General features: G+C 43.7%; 1 protein-coding gene across 1 annotated transcript in view; it reads left to right on the plus strand.

The window, feature by feature from the left end:
* VMP1 (vacuole membrane protein 1) overlaps positions 1 to 27,056 on the plus strand; it is a 62,485-nt gene that overhangs the window by 29,146 nt on the left and 6,283 nt on the right. Inside the window, exons 7-10 of the mRNA XM_036394957.2 lie at positions 1,121 to 1,252; positions 14,793 to 14,873; positions 18,000 to 18,116; positions 21,123 to 21,184. Of these exons, the coding sequence (XP_036250850.1) occupies positions 1,121 to 1,252; positions 14,793 to 14,873; positions 18,000 to 18,116; positions 21,123 to 21,184 (392 nt within the window). The remainder of the gene's footprint in view (positions 1 to 1,120; positions 1,253 to 14,792; positions 14,874 to 17,999; positions 18,117 to 21,122; positions 21,185 to 27,056) is intronic.

The raw sequence follows: 27,056 nt of genomic DNA on the forward strand, positions 1-27,056 counted from the left end.
GCTTCTTGCAGTCATTTAAACTTTTTCTTCTGTGGAAAACAAGGGCATAAACATTTGAGGCCTGTGTGCACTTTGGGTGCTTAAACTGAGAATTGAGCTGCGGTGGTATTTAAAACCACGACCTGTTGATTTGGAATATCCACAGCAGCTGGAATTCTTGCTTGCAGCTGTGTATAGAGCAGGAACAAAGGAAATTGAAAAGCTTTCACGTTGCTTCAAAGGAGGAGAAAAGCATTTGTTACTCACTGCTGACCCTGGGAGAGAAAAGCCATCTGCAGGGAGCACATTCCCGTGCAGTGCCCAGCTATTGTCTCTTACCTGCCCTAAATTTAAACCATCCTGAGTTAATTCCAAGTTCCTGTTCCATTAGCCTCTGTTTATCCATATGTTCAATCTTTGCTTGTCTCTCTTTTTTCCCTTGCTTAAGCTAAAGCTGCCTTTACCCACAAGACTGAAATGAGTCATTTGATGTCCTGAGAAAACAAATACAATTTTCCTGCGGTGAGAACGCAGCCGTCCTTTCATCTGGGGTTGGCTCCAGCTATCCCAGCTGAAGGACAGGGAAAAACTCGAGCTCAGGCTTGGCTTAACCTTTTTTTTCCTTGCTGTAGTAAAACCTGAGTCTGTTTTCTAACAAACACTTGCCCAGAGTCTCATGACTGAACAAGCAAACTCCAGGACAGCACCGGGGAGGAGCTCCCGGATTCTTCTGGAGGCCCTTGGGGATCAAGGGTTGTCACATGCTGGGGAATGTGTCTGGCATCATGTGGTGGGGTGAGACACAGCAGTGCTGACTCAGGATGTGGGGCACAGCAGGGATGTGGGGGACAGCAGAGCCACCAGCTCCAGCCTCCCAGGGCTCCGGCCACACGCCGCTCCACGGGATGCACAGATCCTGGATGCTTGACCCTGCAGCCCCACAGGGAAAGAGAGGGAAATAGGGATTCAAAGGAGCAGCATTCTGTTGGAAATGATGGGGATTCTGACCTGGTGGGTGAAAGCAAACTGCTCCAAACAGCTGCTCTTGTCGGCTCGGAGCATGGCCACGGGATTTGTGCGTGTCACGTGTTTTGTGTTTGGGAATAAACAGGAAAATAAATCAGGATTGTTCTTTTCCCAGGGTGCTGGTACAGCCATTGGAGAGCTGCCCCCCTATTTCATGGCGAGGGCAGCCCGGCTGTCGGGTGCTGAGCCTGACGATGAGGAGTACCAGGAGTTCGAGGAGATGCTGGAACACGCAGAGACTGCACAAGTAAGGACAGTGTGTGAAACAGCAGAGCTAATGAAACCCAGAGCAACTGACAGGGGCTAAATAACCAACGAAATGAGAAGGGGCCAAAGAATCAGCTGGTGTGAGTTCACAACAGACTTGCCAGGGATGGAGAAAGATCCTGCACTGGGTGATAGCTGTGGTGATGGCAGGACAAGAATGCAGCTTGTTGGAGCAGATAAAATAGTGCAGCCAAGTATTTGCTACAGGTACTGTAATTATTTAGAGTTAAAAGAACAGCACAATAAAGGTAGGGAGACACTGGGCTGGCAAAACAGGGCTAGAGGAGCTGCTGTTCCATAATCCTGGTTGTTCTTGCTGCATTGAAATCCTCCCTGGGCCAGAGATGATTTTCAGCCTCAGCTCATCCCTTTCAGATGACATTTGCCTGCCTTGCCTCTGACACCCTCAGGGACCAGTGTGTGTCCCATTCATCAGCCTGAGGAAACATTTTTCCTGATGTGGAAAAGCAGCAAAACTGCTCCAGGTCCCTTTTTGTTGCTCTTGTCATTTATTTTCTCCAGGGGTTGAGTAGTGCACAGTTTACAATTGATGCAGCACATCAGTCAGGTACTGCTGTGGATATTTTTTCCTTCAGGTCAGGAGTTTGCATTCTGATCACGAGTTCCTGATAGTGTTTTAGACCAAATCAAACATTTTTTCCTCATGCTGTTTGCCACCGAGTTTTTCCCTCTGTATTTTTCCTTCTTATCCTGTTTTGTCTGCCACTAAGTTGAAACGGGTCATGAGACTGCTGTTAAAAACCAGCAGATGCTATTTACCCTGCACTGATGTCTTTAAACTCCTCTGCCAGGGTAGTTTCTGGAGATAAATATACACTTTTCTTTTCCCTCCTTCAAAAAAAAAAAAATGGATGAAGCTTTTCCATGAAAGTGGTTTGTCTGGAAATACTGAGTGCAATCTAGTAATTCTAACAGTAAACCCTGTGTTTCCCAAAAGCCTCCCCCTACTAGAAGGTTCCAAAGGGTTTTTCTGCTATTATAAATAGTAAATTCTTCTATTTTTTTAAAAGATGCAGCAGGGGGAAAAAAGAATCTGCTTTGTTCTTTTGTCTCCCATCAATCTTTGCTTTGCAAAGTAATCCCTTAACTGTACAAAAATCAAGTTGTGGTAAAAAAAAAACAACAAGGAAACCAGTTCAATACATGACTTCAGTATCTGTGTTTACTGAAACTCTCCCAGCAAATTATATGTGTGTACAGTTGTGGGAGCAGCCAGAGACGGTTTCCAGAACGCACAGTGAGATTCTTGGGAAGGAAATTTTTGCTAGAGAGCATTTTGTCAGGCCAGGCCAAACTATAGCTGTATTGACTGCCTGGAGTAAACAAATGGCCTTGTGGAATTAATTCATGAAGGAAAATGATGCTGTTATTTACCAGTACTTTTGATTTTATTTTCTTGGCAATTGAGTTGGGATTGAAGCGTGTTGTTTTGTGGATGGATGGCCAGGAAAAAAAAAAAATCTTTCAAACTCCACTTGTGGTTTGGTTTCTATAAACTCTTTTAACATGAGGCTTTGACAATCCGATTAAATTGTATTGTGCTCATAAAACTGACAGTTCAGTTTTTTCCATTTGCTAATGTGACTTCCTTTTTGCTTTTGGCTTCAATCATGTTTTCTCTGGATGTCTGTGGGAGACAGGCCTGCCTTTCCTATGACCTCTGCAAATCCCAATCTCCAGCACATCTTATCACTCTTTGCCCTGTAATTTGCATTCATGAGCAGTGGTGATGTCTATTTTTAAATTGCTCACTAACAATTGTTATTACCTCCATCAGCTTTCTCCCACCCTGAGAGTCTGAAGCCTCACACGGGGGCTGTGACAAGTGTCCTGTGCCTTGGGGATGCTGCAAATGCTTGATGTCAAGTGACAGGAGCATTTTTGCAGCAGAAAGGTCTCCTTGCACCCAGCTTTTCGGAAAGGTTTGGGGCATGGGTGGTGGATTTTGAAGAATTGCTGAGCTGCTCTTTGCCCATGAGGCAGAGCCAGCTGCTCTGACGTTTTTGCTGCGTGTGAGTTGTTCAGAGAGCTCATTGCTGCTGTTTCTCAAAAACAATGGGAATTTGGAGGAACAGATGAGCATCTTCTCTGGTGAGAATAGGCCGTGGCTACAGCATGCAGCCCGAAGGTTCTGGGAGGGGGAATATGCTCCTGGCTGGGCCACAAAAACAACAGCCAAAAAAGAGACCTAAGAGGATTGAACAGCAAAGGTTTAGTGCTCCATTCAGAGCTACACAGAGTAAAATGCCATTTACTCTAAAGAGTCTATTGATGGATTTTCTGTCCTGCATGTCAGATCTGAGTGACCTGTCTCCTTGTGCTGGCTTTTGAGAGAGCTCATTAACCTGCAGCCGATGTGCCTGTGCTGTACTTCCCATTAGCACATTGAGAAAAAGCCCCTTCTTTTAAAGGAACACTCACTTCTCCTTCCTCGGCGTCCCTTTGTGCGCTCACAGTGAGTCCCGGTTCCTGCAGGGAGTGTCTCAGCTGCCTCGTGGCCGTGCCCTACACAAGGGGGTGGCTTTTCTGGCTTTTCTTTGTCCCCAGAGCTGCCGCAAGGCAGAGCCCAGCACGCCCCAGCTGGGATTTGTTCGTGCTTAGGGCAGGTTTGGAACCCAGCAGCGTTTCAAACAGCATCTCAGCTGCTGTTAGCTCTGTTCCAGAGTGAAGGAAGGTTTTATCAGAGCTCCCTTTTGGCCACGGGGAGTATCTCAAAGCAGCCCCAGTTAGGGGAAGTGAATGCTAATTTTTCTCGGTTCTCTGTCATGCTGGAACACTTCAAGCTGAGGAGTGAAAAAGCAACTTTTGGTGCCAGCTTCCCTCAGGGTACCCGGTGACAGTGCATGGGCCCTGCTGTATCCCGGTGCTCCTTGCTAAGAGGGGAAAGTACTGATATCTCTGAATATCTAATCCTTAATGGCTCTGAGTGTTTGGCTTCATTAAGTAGCATTTCTTTAAGAACTAATGATTTACACATCGGGGGTTTGCTTCTGTGCAGCCTTGCCCGCAGCCAAATTTCCATGTGAAAATATTTTCTAGTTGCCTGTGTTACTATCAGCCACCGCTGTTTGTTTACTCTGCAAGCTGGGGAAGAACAGAGCCCTGGAGAAGGGTTAAATCCACAGAAATGTGGAGGTGCAGCAGCAGGACTGGTTTGGAAATGACTGAGTGCCGTCTGCACACTGGCTGTCAGTCGTTGCTGGGACCTGTTTTTGCCTCCACTGAACCTTTACTGGTTGTGGTTTGTCTGGCCATCACATGACTTCTCTGAAAATTCCCCCTCCCCTCCATTTCCAGTAAACTGTTTGAACAGGAGTGACTCAGAGTGAAACCAGCTTCCCTGTAACCACAGGGCTTGGTAAAGAATTTGTCAACGTGGACTCGAGAGGGTTTGAATTCAACCGAGCTGCAACCGCCTGCCCTGGGCTTCCACCGAGCCGCGGCTGCTCCCCGAGGGCAGCAAGGGGTTAAAGCCCGCTGGGGACAGGCTCACACATCATCGCAGCTTCTCTGGAAACCCGGCCTCGCTTTGCCACAGCTTCACGTGGGGTTCTCAGTGCTGGAGCGGAGCGAAGTCCGTGCCACGCCCGGGAGAAGGCAGCGCTGTGTTCTGACACGACACTGACTTCACTCCCCGGGAATGATTGAGCACGACTAATGAGAGAAATCTCACTTAATTAGCAGCGTTTTAGATGGCCAAAGTCAGAACGGATCTCTGCCGTGATTAAATTAACAACTGCTATCTGATAAGTTCCTGCTTGAAAAGGCTGCTGGCTTGTTTAATCAACAGCGTTTAAGGGTGCTTGGTACAAGAAAAAAGAAGTTCAAGCAGACCACAAGCAGGTTTTTATAAAGCACTTATCATAAAAATAGAAGTGGAAGGGTCATGTACAATAACTGGGAAACCTTGACTTCTTTTTTATTTCTTTGTTTTGCTTTCCCAGAAATCACTCGTTGAAAAGGAGCATCGAATTCCACTCATCCTTTCTCTTGCTCAGTCTTCCCTTTCCTCATCAGCTTCCTCTCTTTATTAATTGTTATTTATGAACGGCTGTGGGTGGTCACCAGGAGGCTGCTCCTCACACCCTGCATTCCTCAGGTTTGATGCCACGATTTGTTAATAGCTCCAGGGGAGGTTTCTTCCCTTTTTTTTTTATGGTGGTTGTAATTAAACAGAAATTCACAACTGATCAAACCTCGAGCTGCACTTGAGACCAAAGTCCCCAGGAGTGCTGGGGAGCGAGGTGACAAAGTGCCGGTGTGTTTGCACAGACAATAGAACAAGCAGTGGGTGCACTGAGTAACAACTCGGTTTTGAACTGCTCTCTAAAATTACCTCGTTTAAAATAAGTTTTGGAATGAGTCAATGGCAGCTGTAAATAAGGGAACTTGAGCATTTCCTGAGAGAAGAGATAGCAAAGAGTTAAAGCAGGCAGGGGGAAGACAATGAGAGCTGTGAGTAAGGAATGTGTAAAGCACCTCCTGGTTGGATTTCTTTGGGCACTGGCAGCAGAACGTGCCCACATTGTTCTATTCATTTGCACACCTGCTCGCAGATAAGGAAAAAACAGCACAGGGCATTGCACTAATTACTAATGCCGGCTGGAGAGGACTTTTTGAGTTCTACTTTGAAGGGTCTGTTCCCTAAAACATGATTTAAATGTTCAGTGTGGAATTACATAAATCAGAAATCACCCAGGCAGCGAAACCTGGGTTACTTTGCAACATTTTCACTCGGTGTTAGGTCAGGAGGATTTTCTCAGGAGCAAATTTCTCACTTTACAACAGGAATTAGAAATAATGTCACCAAGTGTACTGGAAATGCTGGAGGCTGCATTGGCACAGGAGTTGTGGAGAAGCCGATGGTTGAATTCTGTCACTGGATTTTCATGCCCTGTGCTGTGTGTCTTGGGAATGCTCAACACAAGTTTCTAAGGGGAAAATTTGTGCCTCAATACTTGATGTTTCACTCCTGAGTATTCTGAGAAAGACCAAAAAATGATCCAAAGCTGGGTCAGAAAAGCTGTTTTAAATATTTTTTAAGGACAACCTTCAATAACTGATAGAAATTCATCCTGGTATCATAATCAAGAACATGGCTGGTTTTTCCTCCTTGCTCCAGACACTGTTTAAATATCTGTGTTGTACAAGAGTCTGGTATGCAGCCCACTTGTGTGAGCTGTCTGGGAACCTCTGTCCCTTCCAGGGACAACAGGGGAGAGGTTGCACATCTGGGCTGAGAGGGAAGACGTGTGTGTGCTAAAGGCTTTGTCAGCTGTGTCACAAGTTCCTCACTTCCATTCTATTTTAATCCTTAACTTATGTCTGAGTCCTATGTGGAGACACAATATTTTTTTTTTTCAGTGCTAATGGCTTTGAGTTCTCAGGTTTATCAGAGATTGAAAATGTCAGTTTTCATAACTGGTGATCAAAAATTCCTTCCTTACAATGCCTGGATCTTAAACCACCGGGATCAAAATAAGACTTGACTCTTTAGAATGGATTTTTTAAAAACTAACAATATTCTGGAACTGGCAGAGCTGTGCTCACAATCACTGATTGCAGGGGTAGCTTTGAGATAAAGGAGCAGTGCAGGGGGGTTTGGCAGTGCTGGGATGTTCCTTTACTCCACTCATGCCCTGCCTGTGGCTGTAGTATCTTGTCATGGAATCACAGAAAAATTCACCTCGAGAAGGACCTGAGGCAGTTTCTAATCCAACTGGTTTTGGTTTTTTTCCCCCCCTAGTCCAGCTCAGGTTCCTCAGGGCATTGTCTGGGCTGGTCCTGGAGCCCTCCGGGGCTGGAGGCTGCAAAAGCTCCCTGGGAAATCTCCTCCAGCGCTGCTGACATTGCCACTGACAGCTCCCCTCCCTGAAAATGGGCTGCAGGACCTGCCCTGCCACATGTGAATAGAAAGTGGTTATTATTCAGCAAGGAAAGAGATCAGTTTATTTGGAGTTTCTGTGCAGGGCTGGAGAGCTGCAGAGTGTCAGAGTGGACGCTTGCTGCTCTGAGGAGCAGAGGAGGCAGGGGATGTGGTTAAAGGGGCTACAGCTCTGCAGGACAGATCTGATAAGGCTGAAAGGACACGCTCCTTCCTCTTCCTCTAGGCTGTTTCCTTTAATTGTGTCTCATTCTTTACCAAATTTCTTTATTCTTACAGCGTGTGAAGCAAAAGGGCTTTTCTATGTAGAAGTTTGAGGGTTTCGGTTCTAGCTGTGGAAAAAGCTGGCTTTGAATTGGAGTTACAGAGCTGACAGAGCCCTATAATCTGTGTTCCTTTTGGTATTTCCCTTCTGAACTTGGGTGTGCATTGCAACAGGCTGAAATCCTGACATGGAAGCTCCTGAGATGGAGTTTGTTGTAAAAACCCATTTGTGCTGGCTCTTCCCTCAAGGAGGGGGAGGGAGAAAGGAGGGAAATAAAAAGTTCCTGCCCTGGTTCAGATGATTAATGGAATGAAGAAAATACCTGGAAGTTCCTGGTGGAACTAATGGACTGGTCCAGAGCTGCTTGACTTCATTCCTGCTCCTGTTAATGGGGAGATCTTATTTACCATAAAATGGACTCATCATTTGGAAGTTTCACACTTTTACTCCAAGACAGGCTGAAATGAAATGCCCAGGAAAGCCAAGCCTGCTGTTGGAATGGACACTTCACCCTGTTGTCTCTGCTCCCACAGGGCTTGCAAAAAATTCAGCTTCTTTTGTGCTCTGTGGCTTCTTCTGTCTGTCTTTTCTATCATCTAACAGCACTTTTAAAATCTGATAAGGGGACAATAGGTTTAATTGTATTTTCTATAGAAAAACCTAAGGTTTTCTGACCCAAGGACTAATTGTAGTTACTCATGTCTGAGTTTCCCAAGTCCCAAAGATGAGCATCCTCCTGATTACCTCTGGATTGCAGCATCTCCCCTTAACCTTAACGTGCAGCCAGCCTGAAGAATCTGAGGACAAACAGATGTGGAAATAAATCCCTCACCATCTGTCCTGCATTCTCATCCTCACAAAGGAAGAATCCACCTGTAAACAGAATTTCTTGTTGACTTGGGATTTGTCTGGAATATCTACTGTATGTTGATCCTTGCCTGCAAATATTCTGAATGTTGAACTGAATATTGAATATTGAACCAGTTTCAAGCCCTCAGATCACCAGCACAATGTGTTTCATGAGGCTTTGTGGGTGCTGCTCTCTTCTTTCCCCAGTTCTTTGGAGAAGCCAAGGCTGTTTTATTGCTGCTTGGTTGCCTTCATCTTGTACTTTTTCAAGCTGTTATCATGCTCAGCATCTACGTCCTTTTCTCTTGCAACTTTTCCATGATTACCCAACTCCTTTTCCAGAATTGAATGCCTCAGAAAACCCAGATTTCTCATGAAGTGAAACTCCCTTAGAATCTGGAATATCTGCCCTGTGCCTGTTGTGTGTAAATCCCTTTCTTTCATCAGACTTAGTCCTGGCTTTGTTCTGCCACCATCCCACCAGTGCTTTCAGTAATCCTTGAAAGTTATTTTTTCCAGCTCCCTCTTTTGGGGGTCTGATTTCCCAGACAGGACCTTTTCTTTCCCAGATTTTTGGGTGATGAGAAGTTTAAACCTTTCCCCTCACACCTCCCCTGCTCTCCAGGCATCAAATGGAAATTTCCCCTTTTTATTGCCCCTTTGCATTTACCTGGAAGCATTTTGGAGAAAGCTGGAACAAAGATCCCTGAGCTGCTATCACAATATTCCTGTTTGTAATTTATTCATATTTTTGATATTCTGGGGGGGGTTGAGCAGTGAGTGCTGAACCATTGTGACCTCCCAGCCTTGGGTACCTCTGTGGCTCCCCTGCAGTCAATGCTTTATTGCAAGGAGTTAATAATTCCTCCCAGTCTGAAATCCTGCAATCCATTCCTTCACCACAAATGGTCATTCTCCCATAAGCTGTGTTTGATTCCATTGTGTTGGAACAGAAAGCCAGAAGAAACAAAATACTGTGCAGCTCATTTTTAACATAACTGGGATTTTTACATAAAGAGGGGCACTGTCTTTGTAGGCAGCTCTTTAAATGTTAAGGACTCTCTAATTTTGGTGATCCAAGTGGTAACTTCATACCCAGCCTTCAATCTTTGGGGGGAAAAAAATGTTCTCTACTTCAGATGGTTATCTGGATAATTAAACTTTTTTATTATAACAAGAATAGAAATAATGCTCAAAATAATAGAAATAATGCTCAGATCTTGAGGGCTTGTCCACACAAAAGGGACACATTTGGCCTGGGGAACCTGCAGGAGGAGGAATTTCCCTCTCTGCAGCTGCTCCAGAGTTCTCCTGGAGAACCACTGAGGTGTGACACACTCAGATCTCTCTTTGTGCCTTTTCATGGTTTTTCACTCGTGTTCCTGTTTTCTGTCAGAGTCACAAATCCTGTGTATCCCCTTCCAGGCCTTCTAGAAAAATCTTTTAACTCCTCCAGGCCAGCACCTGCCAGGTGAGGAATGTCCATGGCACAGATGAGACCTCCTGAGCAGGGAATGTGCACCACGAGCTTGGGATGGAATTGCACTAAATCCAGTCTCCATCTTTGTGTTACATCTGCCAACTTCATCAATTTATTCTAAAGTGCTTGAGGTATTTACAGCAGGAAAGAAAAGGAGAGAAGTTTGGCCAGGCCTCAAATCCCTGGCATGTGGATCTGGATGGTTTTTCTCAGAGAATTGAGCTGGGATGTGCTGGGAGCTGTTGGTTTCTCAGTGCTCCTAAAATCTGATTGCAGCTGTTTGAAAATGAACTCTCACATTGCATCATCTGTGCAGGCTTCAGAGAGCAGGGCTGGGGAAGTGTCACAGGTTTTTTCTGGGGGATTCAGTGCAACTCTGATTATTCAGAGCTCCTTGGACACCTCCAGCTACTCCTGTGGATCAATCAACCAGATCTGCCCTTGCAGAGGAAGAAAAAAGATGCTCCACAATTGCAGTGGGAACAATTAATTGTGGCTGTTCTGTTAGAGAGGGAAAAGAGGAAAAAAATATTTATTAAAATTGTTTTTTTTCCTCAAGCTTGTTAGCTAAACCTGGTGAGGTTTTATTTATTAAAACAATTTGATTTATTAAAAGAATTTGATTTATTAAAACAATTTTTCCTCAATCTTGTTAGTTAAATCTAACTATTAGTTAGTTAAATCTAACTATTAGTTAAATCTAACTATTATTCACCTGGTGAGGTGCTTGTTCTTCCCTCACACTGAGGAGCTCACCAACTTCACAGTGAGAGGTTAAATTTTAAATGGAAACCAAATCAAACAGAAGGATGGGGCAAAACTTTGTAACTTGGACAAGGTTGTCCATCCTCTCCCTCAGGAAGGATTTTGCAGGGATAAAAGTTCCATATTTACACTGAGGCAGAACACGCAAATTCTCCTGACCATGCCTTTAGGTTTGGGAATTTGGGAGGGGTTTTTGTCCTGTGGGGGCAGTGGGGTGAATGAAACGCTGAAAAATTTTCTTTTGCTGAGGCTGAGCAGATGCAGGACAGCTCTGCCAGCCGGGGCTGGGGAACCATCCCTGACCTTTCCCTGCTTTTGGGACGTGCTGATGACCCCAGTGAAGTCATCTTCAATCACTGAACCTTCCTCTGCCTGCTCTGTGGCACTCACAGGAAATCCATTTCCAAAGCCCCAAAAATAAATCATCCTGGAAAGGGCCACAGTGAGCTCAGGCATCCTGAAATGTTCTAAAGAATGAATCACAATTAGCTGGGAGCCCAGTCCAGGCTAGAAACTTTAATTTGGGGGGAAAATGGTTTGCCTGTAAGTAGCTCAACTTTTGTCTCTTTTCATATATATATATATATATATAAATACTATTTTTGAAAGCACTAATTGATGAAAGTTATTTTATTTCAAATGCTAAAAAAAAAAAAATAGAGAAAAGATTGTTCCCCATGCAGGCTTTAGAAAAGAAAAAAAAATTCTGTTGTGAAAGAGGTAAAATTTGTAAAACTGGGGATTGTATTCTAAGGGAAATGAAACTTTGAAGGCTTTTTGATTGTTGCAGATGTCACAAAGATTTGTCAAACAAAATTTAAGGAAGGAACCAAAGAGAAATAGTTCTGAACTTGTTTTCACAGAGTAAATGTTGAGGCTGGGATTCATAGTTTTGTTGGTTTATTACCCTGCAAATTATCCACAGCACTGATTACATTAGATGACAGAAAATAGGTACAAAAAATCTTTAATTGTCTTTTGGTTTTTTTAGAAAATTTGGAAAAAAGGAAGATCAATGACAAGTTCTTGAGTGAAAGTTTTAGAATTTAAAATTTGCTTTCCATGAAGTACTTTGTGACAGACAATGTAAAACCAAAACTTAGGAAAGAAACAAGCTGAGCAATAACTTAAAAAAATAAAGTTAGGAATTAACAAGGTGAGAAAATTTGCTCCAACATTGGTTTTGGTTTGGGGTTTTTTTGAGACAAACTTGTTAAACTTCTTTTAAAGACCTTCATTATTAGCTTTTTAATGTTTTATATGTTTTTAGCTGGAGGGAAAATATTAATTTCAAGGCAGCCTTGAATTTTGTAGTTGAGAAATGTGGGTGAGGGAAGCTGGTTCTTTTTAAGAAATTTGGTTAAAAATGGTGCTTTCCCCTAAGTTAATACAGTCAATTTATATCTAATTATAATAATATATTTTATTAAAGCAGCTGTGCTGCAACCATTAGTTTCTAGGTCATTTTCTAGAGATTTTATTTCCAATCCCAGCTTGTGCAAATGAATACAACAGTGCATTAGCAACATAGTAAAAGATAATGGGGGAATAAATTAAAATCAGAATAGAAACAACTTCCATGCAAATAAATCATGGAGCCATTTCAATAATTGTCCTGGAGGGTTTTATTTTCAAGATACTTTGCCATCAGATTTATGGAACTGCGAGGAAAAAAAATATTTATTGGCTGATAAAAGTGAAAATATTGCTTTGGGAAATGGGGGAGAAAATAGGGGCTGAAAATGGCCCCAGTGAGCTCTGCTCCAGAAATGCCTGAGCAGGGAACAATTCCAGGGGCAAATTCCAATTGCCCAAAAGCAAAATCTGCTTTGGGTGTTTCAATGAATTTGTAAAGAATCTGAAGATTATTTACTGTGGGTTTGCCTGGGCAATTGGAGAGGTGGTGTTTTCCTTAAGGAAAATCTTATAAATAAATAAAATAAAAGAGTATTTTTATAAAATAGAAATTGTTCTTCTAAAAAGAACAATTCCAGGACACCTTTCCTAAGGACAGAATCGGCTTTAGCACCTTTGGGTGTTTCAATGAATTTGTAAAGAATCTGAAGATTATTCACTCCTGCATTTGCCTGGGCAATTGGAGAGGTGTTGTTTTCCTTAAGGAAAATCTTATAAATAAATAAAATAAAAGAGTATTTTTCTAAAATAGAAATTGTTCTTCTACAAAGAACAATTCCAGGACACCTTTCCCAAGGACAGAATCTGCTTTAGCACTTTTTGGTGTTTCAATGAATTTGTAAAGAATCCTAAAGATTTTTCACTGTGGGTTTGTGTTGTTTTCCTTGGGGAAAATCCTAGAAATAAATAAATTTTTTTTTTTAATCAAATAGAAATAAAAGGGTATTTTATTCCCTGCATCCCAAATCCTGGGGCTCCCACTGGAGCTGGGATCCCCTTTTTGGGTTCTGTTTTTCTGGAAATAACCACGAGGGAATTTGGGGCTGCAGCAGGAACTGCCCTGGATGTCGCAAGAATTTTGGGCTGGGTGCTCAGGAAATTGTTGTGTTTTGTTTGTTTAGAACAATTCGTGTCAAAATTCACTCTTTTAATTAAAAAAAAAATAAAATAAAATTAGTTTTACTTTCCAGATTGTTTCCTGTCAGAACAAGCTCAAGGGTTTGGTGTCAGCCTCACTGGGATCAGGTTTAATCCCTCGTGTTCTGGGGGGATCCTACAAATATCAGGGAAAATTGGCATTTAAAAAGTGAATTTTGATCTCTTCCCTTTTGTAATCATGAGCCCAAGCTCTAACTCCTGGTCAGAGTGTGGAAATTCACCTTTATGGGATATTCTAGAGGGTTTTTATATTCCCCTGTGGCTAAAAATGTCCCACTGAAAGATTTAGAAAATCTCATTTCTTACAGTTTTGAGTTCTTTTTCCAGGCATTAAATACAATAAATAGAATTATTCTGACTTGAGTAATAATTGGTTTTTGTTTTGTTTTGTTTTGTTTTGTTTTAATTTTCAAATAGGGAATTTAACTGTTTGAAAGCACAGTAATGGATAAAAGTTACTCCTTGAAAAAGGGGTGTAAAAAGAAGCAAATGGTCTCATCACAGATCTATTATTTTTTAATCTGCCACAGAAAATGTTGTCAATTCTACAGCTCAAAATTTAAATAATTTGCAAGAACATTGTAAAATAACTGCAGTTTTCCTTCCTTGGTGTGTAGTATTTAAGGTTTCAACAGAACTGTAACCAAGTTCAAATTGCATAAATGTGATTTTTCTGGATTACCCTGCAGTTGCTTTAATCAATAATTAATGATATTCTAAATTCTACAATTCAATAGTAAAGGGTGGAATTCAGAATATCATTAATTATTGATTAAAGTCATTTCCTTGGGTAATTTATTGCATTGCTCCTGGAAAAATCAGAATTTTATTGCTTATTTGTAGGTTTTTAAAGAGGAATGGGTAATTATTTTTTAATGTTTGCTATTCCCAAGGATTCCCAGCTTTCTGCAACTGCTGTGGCCAAGCACTGACCTTGCTTTTATTTTTCTGGACAGTTTTGCTTCAAAAGAATTTTATCTCCTGTAAATTCCCTTCTCACATGCAAAGAAACTCCTCCTGAGAATCTTTATTTTTGGTTGTTTTTTTTTTTAAGGGGTTTTCTGGGTGTTTGGCAAATTTTGAGCCTCAGGAGTAAGAACTGATCACAAAATGGAAGGAGGCAGCTCTGTGCAGAGCAGCTCCACTCACAGGGGCTGCACCTCCCCTGCTTTGAAAGCAATTTAGGCTCAGCTTTCTGGATTTTAATGAATTTTACAGCTCTGATGTAGGCAGTGCCTGGAATTGGCAATTTTGGTTGAGATCCTGGGTTTGGGAGAGCAGATCTGAGGATATAACGGGATTATTTGGATTTTTTTGCTCTTTCTGTCCTCAGTTCCTTTTTACCTCTGGAAATGGCATTGGAGGAATTCATTCCCTCTGCTTGTTTAAGGAATAGGTACAAACAGCACTGGCATTCCAAAGATATGGGGAAATAAATAGTGGAAAATCTGTTTCCATAGCAGTGGGAGCTCAGTGCCGCTCACAGGGTGAGGAAAAACCAAACTCAGTGCACGGGGTGCTCACATTCCAGCACCACTGGCCCTCTAAACTCTGGGTTTCACACTGGCTTTCCTGGTTTGAAATTCCTGCAGGTCCCAGCGGGGCAGTCCTGGGGATATCACACTTTCTGAGCTCTGTTCAGGTGGGCTTTCCTCGTGGATAATCTGATTTTCCTGTTTCAGGACTTCGCTTCCCGGGCGAAGGTGGCCGTGCAGAACCTGGTGCAGAAGGTTGGGTTCTTTGGGATCCTGGCCTGTGCCTCGGTGAGTTTTCCCAGGAAATTGGAAATTTGTGGGCACAAAATGCAGCTCTTTGCATGTCCTGCCATGCAATTCATTTTTGTTTGCACTTTCTGTGTCTCTCAGGGAGACAAAAGCTGCTGGAATTGTGTTCTTACTTCTTTAGGTCTTGGTGTACTGTATTTGAAATTCTTGGCATCCTCAGATCCAGAGGTGTGCATGGATTGAGAGTGGAAAAGTCCCTGCAGAAATCCTGGTTAGGGTGTCCACCCACCCCTTCCAGCCCTCCCAAATCTGCTCTTTGGGCCATTAGGAACCAGAAAGGGCAGAAAAAGGAAGGAAATTTCAGTTGTGGCTGTGGAGCTACAAGCTGCTCATGGCTTCTTTAATCAAGAGGTGAAAGGAGCATCTCCAGTGATGCTGTTTTAGTTTTTTATGCTCTTCTTTCAGAATAAAAAAATAACATTGGAGGTTTACCTCTGTCTGTGGGGCTGGTAGGAGTGGAGTGCCTTGTTCTTCACCTTACACACAAACTGGGGGATGTGATTGCAGAGTGTGGGACCCCCAATCCCAATGGGGTCTGGAATAACCACAGCATCACCCAGCTCTGAGGCTTTCACTCCACACTTGTTCTCCTGAACCAGATGACACAGCCTGCTCAGTGTGGGCACCTGTGGCACCATTCATCTGGTCAGAGTTGCTGACATAAAGCTCCTGCTCACTGATCCTTCCAAACGCTCTCATGTTTGCAGTGAGTTTATCCTACAAGCTGCTCCTTAAATCCTCCCAGGAGCTGCAGCTCCCTGCTCTGACACATCCCTGTCCCAGCCATTCCCTGTCCTTGTCACCAGCACAGCTTGGAGCTGGCAGGGGTGAGGGACTGGGCAAGGTGGGGAATGGGGAGCAGGAGGAAGGGGTTGGGAACACCTTCAGAGGAGGCTGTAAACAGCCCAGAGCTCCTGCTCAGTGATATTTAAACATTGGTTTAACCTCTTCCTCACCTTGCTGCCCAGGCCCTGCTCAGCCCTGAGCTGGGGGAGGGATGAGGATCCACCAGGGCACACCTGGGCTTTGTAAATGTGAGTTTGTAAATGTGAGTTTGTAAATGTGAGTTTGTAAATGTGCTCACACAACAGCTGCAGGAGAAAGGGAGAGGTGGAAGGTTCCAGAGGCCTTGGAAAAGCAGGAATGCAGAGCTGTCCCTCTGGGTGCTCCTTGAATTTAGCTGTGCCCTCACCAGCCCAGGGGCATCCCAGCATTTCTCTACCAGGTGCCTCCTGTGCTTGCCTCCCCTGTAATTGTCATCTTCCTCCTGGATTTTAGGCTCTTCTATTTGATGTGTATTTTAGGAGAATTTGCTGGTGAAGTGGTAATGGCTGTCCCAGCTGTGGGTCCTTGTCTCTCAAGTGGTGGCTTCAAAATGCTGCCTAAAAACTCCAGCAAATGGAAATGAAAATTCTGCAGCCTTATCCAGTGAAGTCAACTGACTGTCATGTTGTTTAGTGGCAATAAGGGAGTCAGGATTGTCTGGAGTTTATTTCTATATAAAGGCAGCTCTGGGCAAGAACAAAGCAAGAGTCAGCCCCCAAGTTCCTCGCTGTGACTTGTGAGAATTTGCCCTCTTGTTTTTGTGGCCTTTTTCTGGCAACTCTGAGTAACAAGCACAGAGAAAACCTTGCTGGGGATGTGCTGAGTAAATTCTGTACCCACAGCACCCCTGCCCCAAATTCTCTGCAGGGATTAAAACCTTCTGTGAACCAACAAAAATCCCTCAGAGCACCAGCCCAGAAGAGCCTGGAGCAGCCTTGGCTCCAGGGGCAGAAGGTTTGGGGCAATCACTGCCAGGAGCAGAAGGTTCTGGAGCAATCACTGACAGCTCCAGGGGCAGAAGGTTCTGGAACAATCACTGACAGCTCCAGGGGCAGAAGGTTCTGGAACAATCATTGGCAGCTCCAGGAGCAGAAGGTTCTGGGCAATCATTGCCAGCTCCAGGAGCAGAAGGTTCTGGAGCAATCCCTGGCAGCTCCAGGAGCAGGAGCAGAAGGTTCTGGAACAATCATTGGCAGCTCCAGGAGCAGAAGGTTCTGGAACAATCACAGCTCCAGGAGCAGAAGGTTCTGGAACAATCATTGGCAGCTCCAGGAGCAGAAGGTTCTGGAGCAATCCCTGACAGCTCAGGAGCAGAAGGTTCTGGAGCAATCCCTGGCAGCTCCAGGAGCAGGAGCAGAAGGTTCTGGAACAATCATCCCAGCTCCTGTGGCCACAGCAGCTTTCCCAGGTGGGCAGGGCAGGTGGAGCCTGCTCAGGGACCCATGGTTTGAACCCAGTTCAGATTTCTCCCTCTGTAGGTGCTGCTGTGGCTGCTCATAAATCTGAATTTCTGCTCTCCAGCAGTCCAGTGCAACCTTTGTCACAGGTTGCAGGATTGGAGCAGTGTCCTTTATTCTGTATCTGCCCTCTTTATTCCAATTTTTGGAATCACAAAACCCCAGCAGTACCACACTGCTCCTGGGAGTGCCCCTGCTCAGACACTGCCCCTGTGCTCCAGCCTGAGAGGGAAAGGTTGGAATTCAGACACTTTCTTGATTTCATTTCAAAAATATTTTACAGATAGTATCACAATACCAAAAGTCAGGCCAGCAGTTTAATAATAATAAAAAATTCTTTTAATTTTAAATGAAATGCATATGCTTAATAAAATCTAATCAGTGTTTTTAAACTGGATACATATGACCATAAATGCCAGTTTTTAATGTAGTTTCTCAGCTGGAAATCACTGGGGATCAGTTGGAGCTCTGGCTTCCAAGAGTGATGTCCTTGTCAGAGAGAAAATTCGATAAATCACTCAAAATGACTTTGCTGTGGTTTCTGTGCATTTCACATGGAAAACTTTTCATTAACTTTTTTCAGGATCCAGGGGTAAGGAGGGACCTTGAGAATGGAATTGTCTGGGCCATTGTCTAGCTGAATCCCAGAGACTGAAGTGATGTGGTGGGACATCAACATTTCTGTAATTATTAAGGCACAAAAGTTTTGGATCAAGCTGGAGAAGGGGAAACTGTTCATTTTTCAAAATTCCAGCCTCTGGGGTGTTCCTGTCCATCCAATGTGTGCTGCAATTCCTGAACCTCTTTCCCTTGCACTCCACAGATCCCAAACCCCCTGTTTGACCTGGCTGGGATAACTTGTGGCCACTTTCTGGTTCCCTTCTGGACCTTCTTCGGTGCAACCTTGATTGGAAAAGCTGTGATTAAAATGCACATCCAGGCAAGTGCTGCCCCCTCAAACCTTTGAAACTTTGATTCTTTCCCTGCCTGTTCCACTGTGTTATATGGGGATGAAACCTTTGAAACTTTGATTCCTTCCCTGCCTGTTCCACTGTGTTATATGGGGATGAAACCTTTGAAACTTTGATTCCTTCCCTGCCTGTTCCACTGTGTTATATGGGGATGAAACCTTTGAAACTTTGATTCCTTCCCTGCCTGTTCCACTGTGTTATATGGGGATGAAACCTTTGAAACTTTGATTCTTTCCCTGCCTGTTCCCCTGTGTTATTTGGGGATGAAACCTTTGAAACTTTGATTCTTTCCCTGCCTGTTCCCCTGTGTTATTTGGGGATGAAACTTCTGAAACTTTGACTCTTTCCCTGCCTGTTCCACTGTGTTATTTGGGGATGAAACTTTTGAAACTTTGATTCCTTCCCTGCCTGTTCCACTGTGTTATTTGGGGATGAAACTTCTGAAACTTTGATATTTTTTTTCCCTGCCTGTTCCCCTGTATCACTTGGGAATGAATCCTGCAGTCTCCTTGCCCGACTTGAAGTAATGGAAATTAATTTGGTGCAAAGGATTTACAATAAAGGAGCTGCTGGGCTGCTCCAAACTGAGGCCAGTGAGTAATTTATAGCTGCTGACCCGCTCAGGAAATTGGTGGTTAGCCAAAGTATTTACCTGCAGCCTTCAGCAGCCTGCCAGGGCTCCAGCAGTGAGCTCCTTTTTGGTACCAAACGCTCCTTTGCACTTTGAAATGCCCTTTTGAGCTCGCTGAGAGAAGCCCGGGGAGCCCTGGGCTGGCCCAGCCCACTCTGGGTGGATTTGCTGCAGTTTTGGGGCAGCTCTGGTGTCCCAGGTCGGATGTGCTGAGTTTGACGTGCAGTTGTTTGCACAAAATGTGGAATTCTCCTGGAAATGCATCACCCTGCTCCGAGGAGAGCTGGGGTCTGGATTCCCTGGGGGATTTGCTGGTGTGGTCAGGGCTGGAGCTCACTCTGTGTTTGGGATGTTTTCAGCTGAGTTTGGGTTTTTGCAGCGTCTCTGCCTCTGTTGTTTGGAAATCTCTGCTGTGACTCCCATCAAAATAACAGAAGCTTTTAGTAAAAAAAATATTTCGTGTTACAGCCTCATCAGGCTGCTTTAAAATCTTTATTTTGCCCTAAACACAAGCTTTTTATTCCCATCATTTTTTAAAATGGTTGTTTTATTTTGCCCAGTGCTTAAGCAGAAAACGATAAATAGATTTGGAAATTCTTCCATTTCTTGGGATAAAACAACTTTTTCTCCACACTTATTTTTGTATTGGTTGAATTTTCCTCTGCTTTTAAATCCATATGTTGCTAAAATGTGTTCTGGCAGCACAGAAAAGTGAAATAATATTAGATAATATTCCTTTTATTATTTTAATTACCTTGTTCAGCTACCACAGTGTTTGCTGTGTAATTTATAGTGCTCCACACTCAGATCCCATGTAAGTGAAAAAACATTTCCCAGTGCCTTGTACAGTTGATAAATCATGATTTTGTAATTTAATTCTCTTTTTCAAGCACACCCTTGTGCAATAGCCTTGATTTTTTGGAGTGATCTGGCTGGACTTGGAATTTAGGAAATGTGAGAGTCATGGAAAAGGCTTTGAATGCAATGTTCAGACAGGAAGTGAGTGACTGCTGCAGTGGCCATCCTGGGACTCCTTTTCTATTGCCTTACTCAAATTATGTCAGTTCCATTTCAGTTTTACATCCTGGTTTGCTTCAGTGGTAATGATTTTGTAGTTAGTAGGGAATTAGGAGTTATTCTGTTTTGTAAAATCTTATTAGCTAAATCATGGACTTTTTTTTCTTGTAAGGTTGAAATTGTATTTGAAGTTTGTCTTTTAATATGTTTAATAGTTTTTAATACTATTAAATATATTTGGAATTACAGGTTTGATTTTTATTTAGGGGTAAAACTTGCTAGGTTAGATTTTCATATTTAATATCACTGTGCTAAGTTGGTTTTGAGGAGTTTTAGGATACATTTTGGATTAGGGTTAGGACTGTGGTTATTAGGGACTGTGATTATTCTGTTCCATCACAGGTGCCCAAAGCTCTTTTCTTTTTTTCCTGTTTCTGTCTGAATCGGGGTTATTTTCCCCTCTGTGATGGGGTTTGTGTGAGGGGCTGTGAATTTCTCTGAATTTCTCGGACCTTGTTGACAGAGTAAAGTGACCTTGAGCTTCTGGGAATGGGAGTTTGGGGAGGATGAGAATGGGCAGCAAAAACACGGCAAGAAATGCAAACTGTGAGCAAACAGGGCCAGAAAGGGAACAGCTCTTCTTTGCTCTCCTGCCTCTTCTCTGAGGAGTAAAATAAAAAATAGTGAAAATAGTGAAACATTGAAAATAGTGAAAATACTGAAAATATTGGAAATAGTGAAAATATTGAAAATACTGAAATAGTGAAAATATTGAAATAGTTAAAATATTGAAAATACTGAAAATACTGAAATACTGAAAATATTTGAAATACTGAAATAGTGAAAATATTGAAATAGTGAAAATATTGAAAATACTGAAATAGTGAAAATATTGAAAATACTGAAATACTGAAAATATTGAAAATATTGAAATAGTTAAAATATTGAAAATATTGAAATAGTTAAAATATTGAAAATACTGAAATAGTGAAAATATTGAAAATATTGAAATAGTGAAAATATTGAAAATATTGAAATAGTTAAAATATTGGAAATACTGAAATACTGAAAATATTGAAATAGTTAAAATATTGAAAATACTGAAATAGTGAAAATATTGAAAATATTGAAAATACTGAAATACTGAAAATATTGAAAATATTGAAAATACTGAAAATACTGAAATACTGAAAATATTGAAAATATTGAAAATACTGAAATACTGAAAATACTGAGAGAGGAGAGCAGGGAAAAGTGGGCAGGAGCTGCTGGGGAAGGAGCACAAGGTGGCTCCAGGCTTGGTGTGACTGCTCTTGTCCTTCCACAGAAACTCTTTGTCATCATCACCTTCAGCAAGCACATCGTGGAGCAGATGGTGGCCCTCATCGGGTGAGTAACTCCCGCCTCAGGAATTCACTGCTGCCTGCTCCCAGCAAGGGGAAAGCCCTGCAGAGGCAGCTCAGGGAGCTCAGGGCTGTTCTGGTGCAGGGTTCAGCTCCTTCCCCCAGCCCCTGCAGGGTTTTGCTGGCCCCGAGGTTCAGGGCTGTGGGATCAGCACAGAACTTTCAGCCCAAACCAAAATTCAGCCCCTCCACTCCCACATCCCTGCATTTATGGGGTGTCTGCCCTGGTTTTCTGCAGGGTGTAGTGGGTAAAAAATGAGAATGTTTCTAGAAAATTGTATTTATAGGAAAAAAAAATCAGAGAATGCTGTGGTTCCATATTAAAAACCTGAGATTTTATGCTGTGTTTAAGGCTGAAAATAAACATCCTCCTTAAGTGGAAGTACCTCATACATTTACAACATCAAATCACTCATAAAACACCAGAATGAGAAATTTGGTCTGTGGAGCTTGGTCCCCATTCTGTTAAATTCTGTGGAAATGGACAAAGTGTCCTGGTTTTGAGAAGGTTTGGTTTGGATTTTTTAAAACTAAAATGAATCCAGCCTAACATAAATCCATAAAACAAATGTTGAGGTGTTCCTGCTTTTACAAAGTCTCTTCTCTGGGGTACATGGATATTTTGCTGCCCAAAGTGTAAGAACTATTTTCACATAAAAACCACACTCCTCAAGAAAAGTTTCAGGAGAGGAATGTCTGGAAATAATTCCTCTTAAACCAAAACTCCAAGCAGTGATGCTGAAAAAGAAAAGGAGTGTCAGAAGAACCTTGCAGGGCATTTCACTGATGAAACAAATCCTGGCTTTATTATTCCAATCATCTGCTCTCTACCAAAACTCAAAATTAATTTGTTGCTGTGAACATTATTTTCAAAAAGAGAGGGAGAGAGGGAAATGTGGTTTCTTTTAAGCATCCTGAGTTTTTCTCAGCATCAGTCACTGCAGACAGTTTGATCTGCCCCTAGCTCAGGTACATTTCCAAGGATTTACTCTCCTGTGGATGCTTTCAGCCAAACCCAGTAGATTTTTCCTACTTCATCTGTCTTGGAGATAATTTTGCATTGAATTACTTCGAGTGCATTCACAGGAGCTCTGCTGGACTCGGGCTTTATTGGAGGGTTGATGTCAGAGGTAAAAAATGTTCCTGGGAGACAGTGAGATTTTTGGAATGTCCTGGTACCCTTGACTTTGCTCAAGCTGTCTCCAGCATTACCTCATCAATTTCTGGTGGAGGGGAGCCTCAAACATGTTAAACAATACCTTGCTCTAAAAGCCCTATTATTGAATTAAAGCAGAGCTCTGTTTCATGGGCACTAACTTCATTTTAATCAAATCCTATCCACCACGATGACTTTTAGGCTTTGCTTTCTCAGGGCTGTTGCTCTTAAACAATAGGAAATGTCTGAGCACAATACCTGCAAATAATGAACAATTTGATAGCCAGGATAAATGGAACCTAGACTGAAGATTGAGTTGTGAGATAAAGTCTGAGAAAAATATGATTTTATAAGCCAGGGAGAATTTCTTGACAATTTTGTGATTTTTTATTCAAAAAGCAAAACTGATTGATGTGCAGACCTTGTTTTTATTGTCACTGGGTGCTGCTGGGTCCCTCACTGAGCCTGCCATAACCAGGCATTTCATATCATTTAATTTGATTTTACAGATTTGTCTAGGTCTCCTTTACAAACAGATCATAAAATACTTTTCCTATTCATTAAATAAAAAAAGGAAACAGAAAAGAAAACGTGGCAGGAAATTAAGAAGCTGTTTACAGAAAATTTTAAATTTTGGTAGGATTTTTTGGCAACAAACCTTGTTGGGAATGAGTGGGTTTGAGCAGTGGGGATTGTATGAGGTGCAAATCCAAGCTGAGGAGGATTTCCAGAGGTGCTGGAGCTCCCCGGGGCTGGGAATTCCCAGCCTGTCCCAGCAGCTCCTGCTCTGGGCTGGGAGAGGATCCTGCCCTCCCTGGGCTCTGCTGGGGCAGGGTGCTCTGGAGTTGTTGTGTGTTCTGTCACTTCAGCAAGGGTTTATTGCTGGTTTTATAAAACTCTTTAATTTCCTCGTGTGTTGGGGGGTTCTGGGCTCCCCCATCTTTCTGTTCCTGTTTTTCACCTCCAGCTGTTGGTGAAGTCCCACTGTGCAGAGTGCTCCAGAGCAGGGTGATGTTTTCTGGGAAGGGGCAGCTTTAAATGTGGGTTAAGAATTCCCAGAAAACTACTGAAGAGGTAGTTCTGAAAGCACACAGCATCCCCTAAACTGTGGGATCCATTCTGGTGGGAAATGGTCAGAAAGAAAGAAAAAAATCTACATTTTTGTAGGGAGAAATCCCACCCTGCCCACACAGATTCCCTCTGGCTGTGGTTAATGGTGAACTCCAGGGCTGGAGGGTCTGGGATTGTTCCTGCAAGAGGTGCTCAGGCCCAGGGCTGGATCCTACAGCAAAACCAGTGAATTCCTACCTAAAGGAGAATCCCAGAATGGTTTGGCTTGGGAGAGATCCTAAAGCTCATCCAGTCCCATCCCTCACCTTCCACTGCTGGCCTGGGGACACTTCAGGGATGGGGCATCCACAGCCTCTCTGATGCCTTGTTAGTTCTGAAAGACTCATTATTCACTTAATTACTGACTGCATAAACTGGAGTTCAAACAGAAGCCAGTGAGATTTTGCTGCTTTGATTTTTAAGTCTCTTCTCGTGGGTGTTACCTCTGAGAATCCAGCAAACTCTGGGAAATCCACCCAAAAATATCAGTGCTCTTGAAGTGTCCCTAACCCAGTGGCTTTTGTGGAAGATCTTCCCCCCCTCCCCAGCTCTGCAGGGCAGTGGCAGTGATTGCACAGTGAAAGAAAAGCAGTTTTTTGGTCCCAGGTACTGGAAGCTTTGCCTGGACAAACCAGTTTGCTGCTATTTCTTGTGCCATAATTCTTGGCTTACAGCTTAATCTCAGTTGATGCTGGTAAAGGGAGCGTGGTGTTCCTTTCACCAAAAAAGCACAAATGAGATCATGGGGACTGAGCTAACTGGAAAGTTTGCTTAAAGATTGTTGGGGTTTTTTTAGTCAAAAATAATTACAGTACAGGTTGAGGTTATTTCTTTCGAGCACAAGGCAAGAATTGATAAAGGGACAAGCAGAAATCTTGTCCTGGGCTGGGAAGAGCTGGGCAGTGGCTTCACAGCCTCCAGGGAGGAATTTGGGAAGGTTAAACCAATCCCCTTGACATTGTTGGTTGAAAACTCAACAACCTCCCTGCCACAGGTACACCAGAAACCTGGGGCATGTGTCCTGAGCACAGCAGAGCAGCTCCACACAAAAATGGCTTTATTGCCCTGAAAGGGACACAGATGTGGCTGAAATTTGAGGAGCTTTGGTGCTGAAAGGCTGCCAGTGGATCACAACAGAATTAGAAGAGTTTATTTGCAAAAGGCTCGAAGGATTTAACTGAATAAGCAAAGGTTTTTTTCCCCTAAATTGAGTTTTTCAAAAAGGAATCTTTAAAAAGCAAGCAGAAGTTTGGTTCCAAAGAGCAGCAGTGAGCAGAGCTGAGGACGGGCAGGTCAGAGATGTTGCAATTCCTCATTTTGAAAGCACTGATGGAACATAACAGAATGTCCCAGGGAAGAAAGCCCTGGAGCCTCCTGGGCTGCCCTGGCCCCTGGAGTGTGGCTCAGGTGAACCAGGACAGACCTGGGCCCATGCTACCCCTGGAACCTCCACCAGGATCCTTCCTTCCTCCCCTATCTCAGAGAGCAAATGAAGCTTTTAACCCCCAAACCTGCCTGTTAAACCTGACCATAAAGCAGATTTATTTTCTGCAGCTTCAGAGCTCTGGGCATGGGGAACAGCTCAGCCCCAGAGCTGAACTGGGGCTCTGCCTACTCCAGGTTAGGCTGGACAGGGAGCTGGGTCCAGCTTTGGGGAGCCCTAGACCCCAGGGGCTCAGGTTTGGGGCAGCCCCAGGTTTCCCTAAGCCTAACCCAGGTTTTGGGCAGCCCCGGGTTTCCTTAAACCTAATCCAGGTTTTGAGCAGTCTGAGCTCTCAAGATTCAGGTTTTGGGCAGCCTCAGCTCTCAGGATTCAGGTTTTGGGCAGCCCCAGGTTTCTCTAAACCTAAACCAGATTTTGGGCAGCCCCAGCCCCAGATTTCCCTAAGCCTAATTCAGATTTTGGGCAGCCTCTGCTCCCAGGATTCAGGTTTTGGGCAGCCCCAGTTTTCCCTAAGCCTAAACCAGGTTTTGGGCAGCTTTAGCCCCAGGTTTCCCTAAGCCTAAACCAGGTTTTGGGCAGCTTTAGCCCCGGGTTTCCCTAAGCCTAAACCAGGTTTTGGGCAGCTTTAGCCCCGGGTTTCCCTAAGCCTAAACCAGGTTTTGAGCAGCCCTGACTCCCAGGATTCAGGTTTTGGGCAGCCCCAGTTTTCCCTAAACCTAAGCCAGGTTTTGGGCAGCTTTAGCCCCGGGTTTCCCTAAGCCTAAGCCAGGTTTTGGGCAGCCCCAGTTTTCCCTAAGCCTAAGCCAGGTTTTGGGCAGCCCCAGCCCCAGTTTTCCCTAAACCTAAGCCAGGTTTTGGGCAGGCCCAGCTCGCAGGGCTGAGTCAGGCTCAGGCTGAGCCCCTGTGAGTCACTGCAGGGTCCTGCTGGTGGTGGAGCCTCGGGGAAGTGGATGGTTTAAATACTGTGAGAATCTTTATCAGCACAGGAAATGACAGCTCATTAAAATACTAACCGTTGAGCCAGTTTAGATCACTGTCTGGAAAAAAATTAACCATTGAAGGCTCAGAGGGCTCACCCGAGGAAAGGTGCCCTGTTGAGACAGGGGACACGTTATGCAAATGAATCAGCTTTGCTAATTGGCCAGTGGCATAAAAATATTTCCACTGGAATCTGTTTTTCAATGATTTTAAAATACCTGACTTCCAAAGAAGTTGATCCCACTGTGCTGGAGTGAAACTTGTGAGGGAGGGGTGGCTAAAATACCCTAAATATTAAAATCCCCAAATCCAGTGCCTATTCCTAAATGTTTCATTGCTTTGGAGCTGCAGGATGGATTTTTCTGGTGTTCCCACAGAGGAATGGAGAAATGGGAATCTCACACAGTTGGTGTTGGTGGGATTGTGATGTTTTCCACCAGGGCTGGGAAGGTGAAAGCCTCTGCCTTCCCCTCTGGCCTGGCTGTCAATAATCCACTGAAATGATCTGTTTGTAAAGAGCTGAAGGTCCGGGCAGGGAGGAGCCCATCCCAGCACGTTCCCTTTCTTTGTGGCATCCCTCAGTGCCTCTTCCCTCCCTTTTCTGCAGCAGGAGATAATCCCTGGCCTTGGGCATTGCTGCTGTGTCAGAGCTCTGCCCTGTGCTCCTCATGTGGAACTCTGCTGCCATTTCCCAAAGGATGAATTGCTCTGCCTCTTTCGGCCCAAGAAGCTGAATCTGGGCAAGAGCTGCTGCTGTTTGCCCCAGTGTGTGGAGTCAGAGGGATTTTCCAAGCTGAGGGCTGTGAATATTGGAGGGATTATCCATAAAGTGCAGCCTGACTCAATATTGCATCACCTTCCCCAGGTGTGTCCAGCCTTGTTTGCACCTCCTGCTCCCCCACGGGGCTCTGCTTTCCCTCCAGGTTAGAATTTCTGTGATTAAATGAAATTAAAGTCAATATTAACTCCCCTGTTTGTGACCCCCCAGTGCTCCCAGTTTCCTGACATCCCACTGGGATGGGTCCCAGTTGCTCTCAGGGCTCAGACTCAGGGCTGGCTGCTCTGAGGGTCCCATTTCCATCTTTAATTGCATCAGGAGCAGTTTGAGAACAGCTCAGGGCTATTCATCAGAAACTTCTGTAAACTTTTACATTTTCACTCATGAAAAAT

This window comes from Molothrus ater, chromosome 21 (assembly GCF_012460135.2).
Source record: "Molothrus ater isolate BHLD 08-10-18 breed brown headed cowbird chromosome 21, BPBGC_Mater_1.1, whole genome shotgun sequence".
In the NCBI taxonomy this organism is placed as follows: Eukaryota; Metazoa; Chordata; class Aves; order Passeriformes; family Icteridae; genus Molothrus; species Molothrus ater.